Consider the following 14619-nt stretch of genomic DNA (forward strand, 5'->3'; position numbering starts at 1 on the left):
TTACTGTTAAACTTCATAATAAACGTAGGATAAGAAAGATTGCTAAATAACTATATTTTCTATGTAAATGCAATTAACTGACCCTGAAATCTTAATAAAGGTCAAACCTACACCAATAAATGAAAAATATTATACACTATAAACCAAATTTGTATTTGCTCAACTGGTCTTGTTAAAATGAATGCATTGTTTCAAATAATTATTTTCTTTATTTTAAGGTGTGCGAGTTGCATTTATAGTCAGACTACATACTGAAGGAAACAAACTGTTTTGATTCTAGAACTGGCAATCATCTGACTGCTCCACTGGCACACCCAAGATTATGTGATGATGCCGTTCCAGAAATATTTCCCAACTGCCCTTCTTATTTGTCAGCACCTAGTCATAGTCGAGAAAGCCCTGAAATAAAAATAATTTTTTGCAACAGGAGTTAGCACATGTTCAATTAAACTCAAATTTTTGTTATTTCATTTTTTGAACAGTCTGTCCACCTGGAATTCGAAAACATACATTTTAATTATTTCCCTGTAACTTGAAATTCTCAATTTGTGTATTCCATTACACCTCATGCCCATAAGATTCTTTTAGGAACCCAGGAAGAAATAATTTTGCCTCATTTTTACACAAAAAAAAATTGCCCGTTCAACAATAATAACAAATAAAATTTTAATTTCTTGAAACACTACAAAGTAAGTATCAGTTACATACGAGAGAAGAGTACTTTTTCTCTGGTTGACTAAATTCACTTGAAACCGTATTATGACTACAAAGTGCACTTGTTTTTATGGTCATTATAGCCTTTTATCGTCGGATGAAGATGATGTTTACATTTCACCATTAAAACCAATTACTGCTAAAATATACTAATCACTATATACTCTGCTGGTATTGTAACAATATACTGTGAATGATGTTCAAAGTTTGTTCTGTAACAGCAAAACTGTCTTCAGCAATTATGAAATCTAATAAAGTTACGTCTTGTTATAATATTGTTTATTATGTGTAGGTATGTATTTATGTTATGTAGCTATATTCAGTCATAAACTGAAAGTTCATTTGGATCTTTTTTTAGTAACCTAACTAAAACTAAGCGTATTTGTTTGGGAGGCGTCTGGGTTAGGTAAGACTATAAGTGCGTTCTAAAATAATTCCAGTGGTAATTATATTGTTTTATAAACATATTGTCAACATAAGTTTAAAAACAGCCAAAACAGTTTATGGATAATAAATGGAATGACAGAATTTTTTTTTAATTACTTCAGCAGAGTTCGTTTGTTTCGATGAGCTTAGTCAAACTGAACTAGCTTCTTGACAAGCAACCTAAAATTCATTAAAATAAAGAAAATATAGTTTGCTTCGGTGGCCTGCTGTCGTGATAAAACAGTCTATAACTGTGTTTATTAACGAAACTAGCACTGCTGTGAGTAGAAACATTTTTACAAAACATCCAAGGTATATTTTAAAGGCGCACGTTAGAAAATGTAATAAATAAAAAAATGACTATGTCTATAAACTTTAAGTCAATTTCTTCAAACGTATTATAACACTCTGATACGTTTTTGTAATGGTTATCTTAGCCACGCATTTTCATTCTTAAAAATATCAGTTTTAATAACATTATACGATTAAATTTTAAATGATTGACGAATACGCTTTAATGAAATGTGTTTAATACTATATTAGACAAGCTAAGATTATGTGTGTCGAAGATTTCCTCTTCGAGAAATTACTGATTTTGTACTCCGAATTTAAATCGCATGACTTAATTAGTTAAATTTTAATCCACATTTACTTTTAATTAATGTTATATGTAATGTCCATACAGTGAGACAGAATTATAAGAATATAAAAGTAATAACATAACAGCGAAAAGCAGCTGAACGCTGTGAAACAGGCGCGCCGTAGAGCGGAGTGAGGGACCACTCTTGATGACCTCACGCGCTTGAAAGCAGGCCTTGTGTCCTGAGGGTGTTGGCTGGGCCTCTCGGCCTCAATGTTTCCATTACAAATAACCATGCTGTCAGGGGCGCAACAACAGGGGGGGGGGGGAAGGGTATTTTGCCCCCCCCCCCCCCCTCTGAAATCTTGAAATGGGGGCAAAGAAAGTGCTGTGTAATCAATTTTTAGATAATAAAACTGCTTAAATAGCACCATTTTCCACCTAAACTAAAAAATTTTCCGGGGGAGGACCCCCGGACCCCCAGCTTCAATAGGGGGGATAGATGATTCTTTATAAAAAGGTATATTGCCCACCCTTTGGAAATTTAGTTGTTGCACCCCTGCATGCTGTGTCTTTGTTTTTAGAGATAGAGTATCAGTCCCGTTGACTTTTTTTTAAAGAATTAAACTCAGTCAAGGGTGCAGTACAGCTGTTTAAGCGATTTAATTAATAGCCTGAAAACTATGATACTTTGAATATTATATCACATGATATCACCATCTTGAAATAAAAAATTAAAACTTTTGAAGCCATAGCACTGTTAAAGATCTTCAAAATCTACAAGAATGTTTTTGTTTGACGCTTTTATCACAAAAATTGTGGAAATCGCGCAATAATTTGTTTTGCATGTAAATGCCTATCCCGCGGCCGGAGTGAATTTGGTTGAAGCCCGGCCTTACTCGCGGACAATATATCACCCTGGGTTCAGCTTGGCAAACGTTGGGTACTGCAGCTAGTATTATATATAAACCATATGGACATTAATTATATTATATTTAAACTCCATTTAAAAATAGTTACAGGTAAAGGTGTATGTGACTGCGTACAGTGAAGTTTGCGTAAGAATTGGTGTGTAGATAATTTTTAAAAGTTGTAATATGTTCACATTTCCCGTAATAGACGCTTGGGCACGAGTTTTAGGCCCTTGACAACGTTAATTTGACCGCTGGGCGGAAAGATACCAAACAAGATAAATAATATGATAGCACAGTGGTAGAGTCGACTATGCTTAATAACATACCGAAAGTTTGCCTCTGTAGACTTTGTGCGTATCACCGAAAATTTGCAGTTAAGCCCTAGATGACAGCGACTGACAGCAGTTCATTAAAATGCTTTCCATTTACGCACTCTTTACCGTAGACTCTCGATAGCTTTATGAAAATAATATTAAAACACTACTACACACATTTATAATGAATAAAGTTCTAAGTGTTAATATAAAAGGTAAGAAAAAAATTGTTTCATTAATGAAATAAGTTTTTTTACATCAGTCAAGGAAATAAAAATATTATTCACTCAAAAATAAAGGGTTTTACGAAAATATTTCTTGAACAAAAGTTGTTGTATAATTCTTAAGCTTAACAGCGACATATCTCTTAAAGGTCTAGCTTAATTTATTGGATCACTAGAGCCTTCCGAGCGTATCAATGTCGTCTACGCACTGCGACAGAGCCACATCCGCAAGCGCTGGGGCCACTTCCACTCCCACGAAATAGAAGAGTTTTAATCTTTGTAAAATTTGCTCCAAACTGAAATTTTAAACAGTAGTAACATACACGTTTTCTAGAAACATGTGAAATGTTTACCTCCGCAAACCTTGCGCGTAACACCGAAAACATGTAATTAAGTTTAGTACTTAATTGGCAATTTAACAATATAGCACTCCTTAAACGTTATTACTATAGTAGACCTTCATAATAGCAAACCAAAACTAACTCAAAACATTAATCTCTATGATTATATTTAAAAACCTTTCACTACGTTTGACTAAATATGCTATGAATTCAATAATATTAGGAGAGAGGTGTTATGCAAAAAAATGGCACAAATGGAAATATGCATGAAAAGCCCGATGTGAAAACATTAAATAAAAGTAGTTGCAAAGTTCTTAAGCTTTACATTAGTTTATTTGTTGAGAGTCTGGTACAATTTGTCTGACCGCCGAAGCGATCCGAGCCGCGTAGTGTGTACTACTGCGAGGTTGCCGAAGTTGGCTCGGGTCGGGACGAATTTCGCTGTTAAGAAACAAAAGTTTTTAATAGATGGAAAATTATCCCAAAGAAGAAATTTTGTACAGTTGTAGAATGAACGTTTCTTAGTAACATGTAAAAAGTTTACCGATGTAACCCCCGTGATCACACCAATAACGAGCATTTAAGTCCTAAATGATAATTTCCCAAACTATCCACAAAATTGTGTTTCGTAAATAATTTAATAACTCCATAAATACTTTTTTTTGTAGGCTCTCAGTATACAGCAAACTTGGTTTTTCTTCAAACGCCATACTGCTACGGTAATAGGAATATGAAATCACTATCCTACAGACAAGATTTTGTTCCGTTTACTGTGGTGAAACCAGAGCTAACCGAGAAATGACTGAGCGTCCCGGAAAGTTGTATTTGACGATATTTGACTATATTGCGCGAGTAGCACACCCGTACGTGACAGAGAATGACTAGTTTCCTTAACCGTTAGGATTTCTGGGACGAACACCCTCTCACAGCTAGGGTCATAAAATAAGGTCAAACTCTTGCAAAAACATCCACCACCGCTCTTTGCCACTAGCAATCCAACGACGTCAGCTGGTCGCAGCAATCAAATACATTAACTTATAAAAAAAACTAAATTTGTAATGCTACCTATACATTTTACAACACATCTTGTGTTTTATTTATTTTCCAAAAAAAAAAAGTAATACCTATTATTATAGGAATTATGTTATAAAAATGAAAAAAAACTCAGTACATTTACGATGTATCGTTTTATTAAATTTTTATGTAGCAAACTGATTTTAAAGAAGTAAATATATAATTTTTAATATTTTCGAATACAGACTACATTAAAATTTTGCATTGTTCTGATCGAAAATAAAACGATAAATCAGAAATAAAAAAATAAAAAAATAGTTGCTACAAAAATAATTTTTAATAATAAAATTGTTGTAACAGAATAAATCCATGCATATATAAAACCAGAGGTCCTCTAGAGTTTTTCATTTACAAGTTCCAAGCAGAAATCGTTTATTGTTAATTTTATTGTATCAAAAAAATTCATATAAGAAAAAAATGCATAATCTCAATAAATGTAACATAAATACACCCTATCATATGAATTAGCTATGTTTAAAGTAATCCCTAAGTAAGACCAAGTTGAATGCGTGTCGCAGTACGCAGTTTGTCGCAATGCCGCGCCGGCGCGGCGGTGGCCGTGAGAGATCAGTACGGCCGCAGTACATTGCAACGCTCGGGCCGCTTTAATAAGCTAACTAATTACGTTAGACTCTTTATAAATATACTGTCTTAAAGCTAAAGGTATAACCATAAACATTTATTTGGACATTTTTCGCATTGGGCTCTTCAAATTGGTGTATATCGTATTTTTATCTGGGTGGCAAAGATAAAAAAGTCATGAATTAATCGCTTAATATCATATCTTTAATATTAACAACTTATGCTATTAACAACATTAATGGCTGTATTAGAGTCTCAAGATTATTTTGGTAATTTTATGGACAGTCTAAATTAAAAACTGTACAAATGGGTAGCATTTTAATGGACTGATGTAAGTCGCTGTCATCAAGGACTTAAATGCAAATTTTCGGTGATACGCACAAGGTATACAGCGGTAAACTTTCGATATGTTATTTTATTAAGCATAGTCAACTCTACCTACTTGTAGCTGGCTTTTTGTAGAATGATGTACAATAATGATTATTGACAGAACAATATAAGCATTACGTGTTCTTCCGCCTGTATCAGCAGCAGTGTTGCACTGATTGTACAAAATTTATTTTACTCTTCAGACAACTAATGGCAGTCTTGAAATTTTCTGCAAATTTGCAGCAAAACCAATTTGATAGTATAATAATTTCAATCAGACTTACTACAAGCATATGAAAGCACACTTGTTATAAGCTTTTTGCAAGCACTTCACTACTAGCTTGCTGCATAGCAAGCATCTCATGACATCTAGTGGCAAGCCACTGACAGCTTGGCATGGTAAGTTTGCTGCAAGCTGGTCATGGCAAACCAGCTGCGAGCTTGTCAAGGCAATAAGCCTGCTGCAAGCTTGTCATGGCAAACCAGCTGCAAGCTTGTCAAGGCTAGCCAGCTGCAAGCTTGTCATGGCAAACCTAATGCAAGCTTGTCACGGCAAACCAGCTGCAAGATTGTCATGGCAAACCTAATGCAAGCTTGTCACGGCAAACCAGCTGCAATTTTGTCAAGGCAAGCCTGCTGCAAGCTTGTCATGGCAACCAGCTGCAAGCTTGTCGCGGCAAGCCTGCTGCAAGCTTGATTCAATCACATTATGGCAAGCTTGCTGCAAGCTTATCATGGCAGGCTTGCTGCTGCAAGCTTGTCAAATGTAAACTAGTTAGCTTGAATCAAGCTTGATTCAAGCTAACACACTTGCCATGGCAAGCTTGATTCAAGCTTGTAGGCTTGTCATGACTCACGGCAAGCTTGATTCAAGCTCGATTCAAGTCTATTTTACTATCTGGGTAGTTAGTGGCTTGACCTAATCACCTCTAATTCTAGCAAAGTTGTGTGCCATGGGTATCTCCCTGCACCGGGACTATCACGCCACAATTTATTTACCATGCTTTTCCATTCGCGCACCTATGTTTCTAGCTACAGAAATATCAAAATTTTTTCAAACTGATTTGCTTAACAAAGTGGTGTAGTTATTCTTATAAACCCGGCGTGTGGTGCGTCCTCCGTCTGCACAGATGACACCGGCATCTTGTTATTGATGGCTCGAGGGGATACTTGCTTTCAGAAAATATAAGGGAGCTATTAAACGCGACGATGAAGTGTCAAATACAGTTTTTGAATCCTAGCATGTTCTAAGAAACAGTTGTATCCAAGATGTACGCAAGGCTAAATTGCTTACACCAGCCGGCTCACGGCTAAAATGAGGCGTGATTTAAGAAATAATGTTAATGCAAACAAAGCTCCAACTGCGAAAAATGTATTAACTCTAACGATTGCAATTCTCATTTCCTAATAAATTTCATTCCTGTGGCACCTGACATCCAAAATAAGGCTACAAAAGTCATGTTCATAATTCAGAAAGTCAGTTGTAAAAAACATAATGATACGGTTATTTTTAAGGCCCGTTCTACAATGGCACGGAAACGGAGACAGATCACGTAAACGGAGACGGATCTCACAGAACAGAGTTTCCACAATGGCACGCAGATGGAGACGGACCCGCACGGATTAGCTCGGCAATGCTGAGCTCTTCCGTTTACGTTGCTCCGTGCGGCCAATAGACGCCGAGTATTTGGATTTGGTGGTAGTCATGTTTGTTTATGTTCTAAATACGTTAACATTTGTTTGAAAAACTAACATTTTTAGTGTTCTTTATTAATTTGTCGTTAATTTTATATATTTGCAAATTCTGCCCGTAATTAGATTTTAAAAAATAATAATTCTTTTTTATTATTATTTATTAATCTTGAAATGCACTCTCAGGCCCGTTCTACAATGGCACGGAAACGGAGACATCGAAAACGTAAACGGAGAAGGATCTCCCTGACATTTCATTGTCGCATCTGCTGCTTCCACAATGCACGGAAACGTTACAAATGGCAACCAATGAAAGTGCATTTCAAAATTAAAAATATATGAATTTAACTTAAAAAAAAAAAAAAAAAAAATTGTTTTAAAATATAAGAACGGGTACAGGGAATATTTTAGATTTTTGTATACAACATGTACAGAACCATGATTTAAATAAAGAACAGTCAATATTTAAGCCCAATTTCTTTGATGTAAGCGTACTTTTTGGATTTAATAATAGTTCAAATTTATATCCAGATTTGCTGATGTATAATTATATTTTAATATTATCATGTATAGCAGGTTTTTTTAACATTAACTGTCAATTTATTATTTATGAACCAATTATTATTTCATCTATAGGTATGTGACTTTTTTTGTATTTAAATTATGTGGAAATAAACCTGATACTAAGATTCTGTTAATGGCATTTATAATCCTATTATGAAAACGTTGATTTTGATGATCTCTGAGACCCTTGCGAAACTCCGTGGATAGTATTTCAACTTCAAGTCAAACTCATAGCTTTTAGCTTCACTGCCAGGTGGCAGCATTGCTCAAACAGGATAAGCCTGCAATCTACCGTCATTTTATATGAACTAGTTTTAAAATATCAGATTCGACAGAATTCCGGATCGGTATGGTTCTGGCGTACAGGTTAGTCACTGGAATTTCACCTAAAATATTTTGACACTTTTCCGTGTGCTATTTGTAGATGCTAATAACAAACAGAATAGTCACTACGCCGTTTCGACACAATTCCGTCATTCCTACGATTGTGCGGAATATATACTATTCCGTGTCGGTACAAATCCGGGCCACCTTTCAGAATTTATTTCGTAGACGGAATAGTCACTATTCCGTTCGATGAAAATCCGTTCTTCTACTTAGGGAATCCGGAATAGTCACTACGCCGGGTCGAAACAATTCAGTCGCCCCAGTACTCGTTACTTTCGTATCGTTATGGTACTCGTTACTTCAGATACCGCTTAACATGCTATGTTATGTTATAGCAACGAATCGAGTCGTATTGCGTACGCGTACAGTATGACGTCGCGTAAATAATAATAAATCGAATATTAACAGTTAACAATATTTGATAATTAACAGTTTTTGTTAACCAAGAAACAATTAAATCTCATTAGAGCGGCTTTATTGTTTATTATATTATCTCGTTTAAGATAAGAATAAAAAAACGTGAAAATACGCGATAATAAAAAACAAAAACACACATACCTATTTCTAATTTGTAAAAAATTCTTTCTTACGTTATTTCTGTTCCAATCTGAAACTTTGTCTACACACACAATACCTTTAATAAACAGTAAAAAACTTGGACGACGAATTTCCAAATTATACTTTACTTAATAAACAAACATCGTTCTTTGTAACGTATGTTTTAAAATTCATCGAATAATAATAATTACACTATATTTTAACATTTAAATTTAAAGGGTGAATCAAAGTATATAACTTGGCTGATTTACATATTTAATAACAATACCAAACCTGCATTTACAATACCTACATTATTTACTACATAAATAAGTGCCATCGTCAGGTATTGTAATGTAAATTACAAACGGCGATTACTCCTAAACTAGTTGGAATTTGGTAAATCTGTATTGTACGGATTAGCGCCAAAAAAATCGTACAAATATGAAATAACTTTCATTATTTGCTCTTTCACGTCCTCTTTTCAAAACCGCCTGCGGAGATTAAAAATTCCAATTACTTTTGGAGATATCGCCGTTCTTATTTTGCAATACAAGCCCTATGTAATCATTCAACAGACGCCATTTTATATTTTGCCGTGTGTGCGTGAATGCCTAAATAACAGAAATTTTCCATTAGGTAAGGTTAGTTACATGATAAATACTTCAAAATAAACGGAAATTAAAAATAATATTAATTAATTTTACTTGTATAGTTTTAAGTATTTATAATGTAACTGACCTGACCTAACAAAACGGGACAAAGGTAGATTAGGTCAGGTCAGCTACAGTATAAATACTTTGAAACTGGACGGACATTAAAAATAATAAAATTAATTTTAATGGTTGTTTACTTTTAAAGTATTTATAATGTAGCTGACCTGACGTAACAAACCGGGAAAAAGGATGAACAGTAGGAACTCACGTAATTTTCTTTTTACGTGATGTAGTCGTTCAACTACGTCGCGAAAAAAAAAAAAAATCATACTTGTAAACAAGCAACAATGGAGCAACAAGCAACAAAGCATCAGTGCACATCACAAAAATTAAAAAATTCCATATCTTAAACTATTTGGAATTTCTGATCTCCGCCGGGTTTAATGAAAAGAGGAAGTTAAAGAGCACAGAATAAAGGTATTTTCGGATTTTTAAAAAAATTTTTTAAAAAAATCGCCAAAAAATGAATATTAAAAAATTCGATATCTCCAAAAGTAATTGGAATTTTTAATCTCCGCAGGCGGTTCTGAAAAGAGGACGTAAGATAGCATATAATGAAAATTATTTCATATTTGTACGATTTTTTTTTGGCGCTAATCCGTACAATACAGATTTACCTTATTATTTTTTTAAGGACAGAGACCACACTCGTTTTGCAACTTTTGTATTTTAATAAATAATGGTGTATTGTCAAATTACTTACAAACAGGTATTATCAGGGTTTTGCTGATCATTAATAAAATTCATCATACATTCCCTTTTTAAAAAAAAGTCGGGCGTATACAAAAATAAGTAGGTATTCTTTAGACTACATTCATACAAATAATAAAATTAAACTTACTATTCCAATGACGTTTCCGAACTGATCTTTGTGATCCTTTTTTGTGAGAATGTCGTCTTCCACAAAATGTTTTTCGCATACATAATGGGATCTTTTAGGACAAACTTGTCTCGTGGAATTGTTTTCTGCCACAATTGCCTAACATTGTCATCATTGGGAACTCGGATAATCGCAACTTTCTCGTCCGACTTTGCCTGATAATTTGTTTTGCATCCAGGTGCAACACAATGGTTAGGCATTTTCACATTTACAATAATACACGCTTATTCTCTTTACTAACAATCAATGCTCCTTGCTCACAATCATAGAATAAAGAGTAGTGAATGAATGAAGTTCCCGTCTTCCCGCCAATGCTAATGTGGAAACAATACTACGTAACCTCATTTAAGTACCTCATTTATGAAATAATTCCCAAACTTATCAAACAAAAACACATCCAATTTAATACTGTATCGATATCTGGAGATTAATGCATTTTTAACTTTTATATGAAAATTTAAATGATTATTATGTTGAATTGTTCATAACAACAAAGCTTAAAATACCACAGCAGAACAAGCAGTGCTACAGGTCAGCTGGTGGAGCGGAGCGGAACTACGGAGACGGTGTGCCACTTTTGCATGCTGGCCTGGTTGGGGAGTGTCCAGACCTCCCCTTCTTAGACCGTGTATATAATATACTCTAAAGGCCCCTTCCTATCTTGAAAAGTCGGCGGTCGTCTCTCGGGGCGTGCGCATCTCTCTCGCGGGCTGTTGGCTGGGAGTTCCCTGCGACCTATTGGGTAACCGAAGGCTGGCAGTTCGTACGGGATTTGCGTGCGTACGGGAGGCGGCCTAGCAGCGCCAACTGCTACCGACCGCGTCCCGCGGGTGGCGGATACGGGAGCCCAGCTCGAGAGTTGCAATCTCGCTGGGGTGGCTGTGAATAACCAATAGCAGTCCGCGGACCAATGGCCGGCCTGTGGAGTCGTTATTACGGCTGTCGGGGTGAAAGGTAGCCTGAATGCAGCTCGGCGCGTGGCAGGAAGCAGCTTCGTCGGCGAAGGCACCGCAGGGGAGCTCGATGTGCCACAGTAGCGAAGTGTAGACGAACTGCGGGCTGGAACTTGCGGAGCTGTGAACTGCTGCGCGCGCAACGGAATTGAAATGCGTCGGAACTCCGAAGGAAGACATCAGGAACCTTCAGCTAGGGCTGCTGTAGGTGTGGCAGCAGTAGCCTCGAGCGGCGCGACCTTAAACCGTCTCGGGGATTTTGGGTGGCGAGGCTGGTTCCCTCCCCCCACCCTGGCTTGAAAAGTACTGCTGTTGACCTGAAGAAGGAAGACGAAGATGGCGCAACGTCAGGCTGCCTTTCGCTCCGAGAGTCAGCAGTTCGAGCCGGTTTACTGGCTCGTCTGCCCACTCTGTCTTAACTGTGGCTGCCTGGGCAGCTGTGGCTGGGCTGACGTGAAGTCGCCCGCCCCTGGGGGTGCATGCGCCCCTGGCTAATAATAACCCAGGAGCTCCCAACTTTAAATGCGGGCCGCAAGGCCCAAGCACCCAACTCCACCAAGGTTGATTTTTCAGCCCCTCCAACTCTTCTTACCTGGACCCTTCTCCCTCTTGTCCAGTAGTTACCTGCTTGCTTAATGCATGTTAATTGATCCCCGCATGAACCGGCCCAGGGTTTTCCCTGTGTCTATGCAGGTTTTACCTGGGTCACACTTAGCTAGCTTTTAAGCTAGGCGACCAATGGGGCGTCAGTCATGGCGCCAATTGCAGCCATGGCTGGCCAATAAACCCCAATAAGCACATGATGCACGTGCCCTTGTCCTGCATGGTTAAAAACCCGCATGGTAGAGTGTATAGGCTTCGGCCTGAGACACACTTAGGTCCTCCCCTAACCTGGACCCTCCCCTACACACTTAGAATTAACTTAGGCTAGGAAAAAAAAAAAAATTATCTTGAAAACATAGCCAACATTCCTACCATGCAGGTAGGTACAGAAATGTTGAAAATATTGTTGTAAACATACACCAATAAAAACCTACAGTATGTATTACTAAATAATTTTTTACAGAAAATTTAGTTAATGATAGACATTCTGATAGTTGCATTCATTGTTTCCAAGAAGCCTCTACTTTAAACAGTTACAAAAATTCTTCCTAAAAAAGGTGCCAAAGAAATGTCCATAATGAATTCCAGTGATAATAAAAATCTTAATGTTAGGTACATTCATAAATGATTTGCTGAACCAAGAAACACCAAAAAAAAAAATTATTTACTCCTTAAAGTATACACAAAAATATGATGCGAGTTGGAGCCAATTTAGCAGAGACTGTAGAATAAAAAAATGTCTTATTAAATGATAGGTAGTAATTTTTATCTTACTAAAAAAACACATTTTTTGATGTAGTACTTTTACCCTGAAGAATTTAAATTTGACATTTGCATTACAAAATGATATTTTCCCTGCTTAAAACATCTTTTTTTTCCCCCCTTTCATATTAGTCATAGAATTTTCCGTTTCTCGGGCGAAACTTTATAAGGCTGGGTTCAGAATCAAAAAAAAAAAATAAGCATGTCCATAGAAAGCTTTGTGCACGACTCGTACACACGACCTGTGCGAAATTGATTCACAATTAATATCTCGTGCTTTCATTTTAGCCATTGGTATTGTGCGATAAATATGTCCTGTGTGTGGCAGTGTTAGAAAAATAAAATTTTGGCAGTGTTTTAAAACTGTTTTGAAAGTACATATTGTTATGTAGGAAAATTTTTTAAGATACAGTTGCTAAAATGGATTGTGATGCTGTAGAGTTGGCTTGTTTGCTTGTGGCGCAAGCAAATTACGTAAGAACAAGCAAACAAGCCAACTCTACAGCATCACAATCCACTTCACGGTGGAACATGTTCCCGGCCGGGAAAATGAACTCGCTGATGAACTTTCCCGGCACCCGGACCCCAGAACCATAGTCTACGATGACCAGGGGTGGGACAACCTCCTGCCCCCGGTTCCGATTACCAACTATTCGGACCCGGCCCCCGACGAGGCTTTACTGTACACGCTGCCTGGGCCCAGCACACTGGAACCGGCCACCCCATTCGCCACCATGGCAGGGCTGGTGGCTCATGTGCGTGACGCCCAGCAGGACGACCCACAAATGCGAGCCCGACTGGCCGAGTGTGGCGACCAAGCATTTCCCTATCAGCGTAGTCTCGATGGCATGCTTCAGACCCGTGGTGCTCGCAGAGGAAGCCGCTGGAGTATTCATGCACCCCCTGCTGCACGGCCAGCCATCCTACTGTTCTTCCACAGTCATGAGCTGGCGGGGCACCCTGGGGCTGAACAGACCCTGTGAGAAATCCGCAGGACGTTCCACTGGCCGGAGGTCACGGCCGAAGTCAAGCAGTTCGTGCGTGAGTGCCAACGCTGCCAACATTGTAAGGCGCGTTTACCTGATGGCGTGGAGCAACAGGTTCCCCAACGCCCTGACCACCCGTTCCACGAGGTGGCCCTTGACATTATGAGACCTACCCATGCACCGCCCGGGGAAAACGGTTCATCATTGTAGTCACTAATGTGTTCACACGATGGACCGAGGCGTTTGCTGTCGCCAATGTCAAGGCGGCAACAATCATCGCCCTACTGGACCGAGAGGTGTTCCCACGGTATGGGTATCCGCGAGTGCTGCTCACGGATAATGGAGTCCAATTTACGGGTCACAGCTGGCGGAAGACATGTCGGCGGTGGGGAGTCCATCATCACACCACCCCTACCTATCATCCCAGATCAAATCCCACTGAACGCCACAACCAAGACATTAAGACCCAGCTCCATATCCGCCTTGATGAGGACCACACTAAGTGGGACATTCACCTCCCCACCCTCTTGTACTGCCTCCGCCGGCGCACGAATGAGGTCATGTGATATTCTCAAGCTGAGCTGCTCCATGGTCACAACTTGGCATTGCCAGCCAAACTGGGCGTCATTCACACAGAAGAACCTTTCTCGGTAGAGGACCTACGGGCTGGGGCAAGCTGGTATCAGGCCCACTTTTTGGATCATCGAACGCCCCAGTCCTTAAATCCACCACCACAGATCATTCCAGGGCAGTTTGTGCATGTAAGGCTCCAGCATCTGTCAGCCAAAGGCCGTGGGTTTTGCGCGGGCCTCGCGCCCAAGTGGTCCGAGCCCAGGGAGGTGGTCGCTCGCTTGGGGATGACCACTTACCTGGTGCGGCAGCCGAATGGCCGAACGGCTAAAATACACCGTGATGCCTTGCGGCTAGCCACAGTCCCAATGCCGCAGCAGCCGTCAACCGCAGGAGCCGCGGATAGTTTTACAGACCAGAACAGCCCCAGT

At 38.6% G+C, this 14619-nt stretch overlaps 1 protein-coding gene across 2 annotated transcripts in view; it reads left to right on the top strand.

Annotated features, from left to right (window-relative positions):
• The window catches only part of LOC134540487 (gastrula zinc finger protein XlCGF26.1-like), a 206645-nt gene that overhangs the window by 132328 nt on the left and 59698 nt on the right, over window positions 1-14619 (top strand). Inside the window, exon 5 of one of the 2 annotated variants that reach the window (XM_063383286.1) lies at window positions 281-2042. The exons of the other annotated variant lie outside the window; for it this stretch is intronic. Coding sequence (XP_063239356.1) covers window positions 281-434 — 154 coding nt within the window. The 3' untranslated portion in view covers window positions 435-2042. Of the gene's footprint in view, window positions 1-280; window positions 2043-14619 lie in introns of those variants that run through there. 2 annotated transcript variants of the gene reach the window in all.

Source organism: Bacillus rossius, chromosome 16 (assembly GCF_032445375.1).
Source record: "Bacillus rossius redtenbacheri isolate Brsri chromosome 16, Brsri_v3, whole genome shotgun sequence".
NCBI classification, from domain to species: domain Eukaryota; kingdom Metazoa; phylum Arthropoda; class Insecta; order Phasmatodea; family Bacillidae; genus Bacillus; species Bacillus rossius.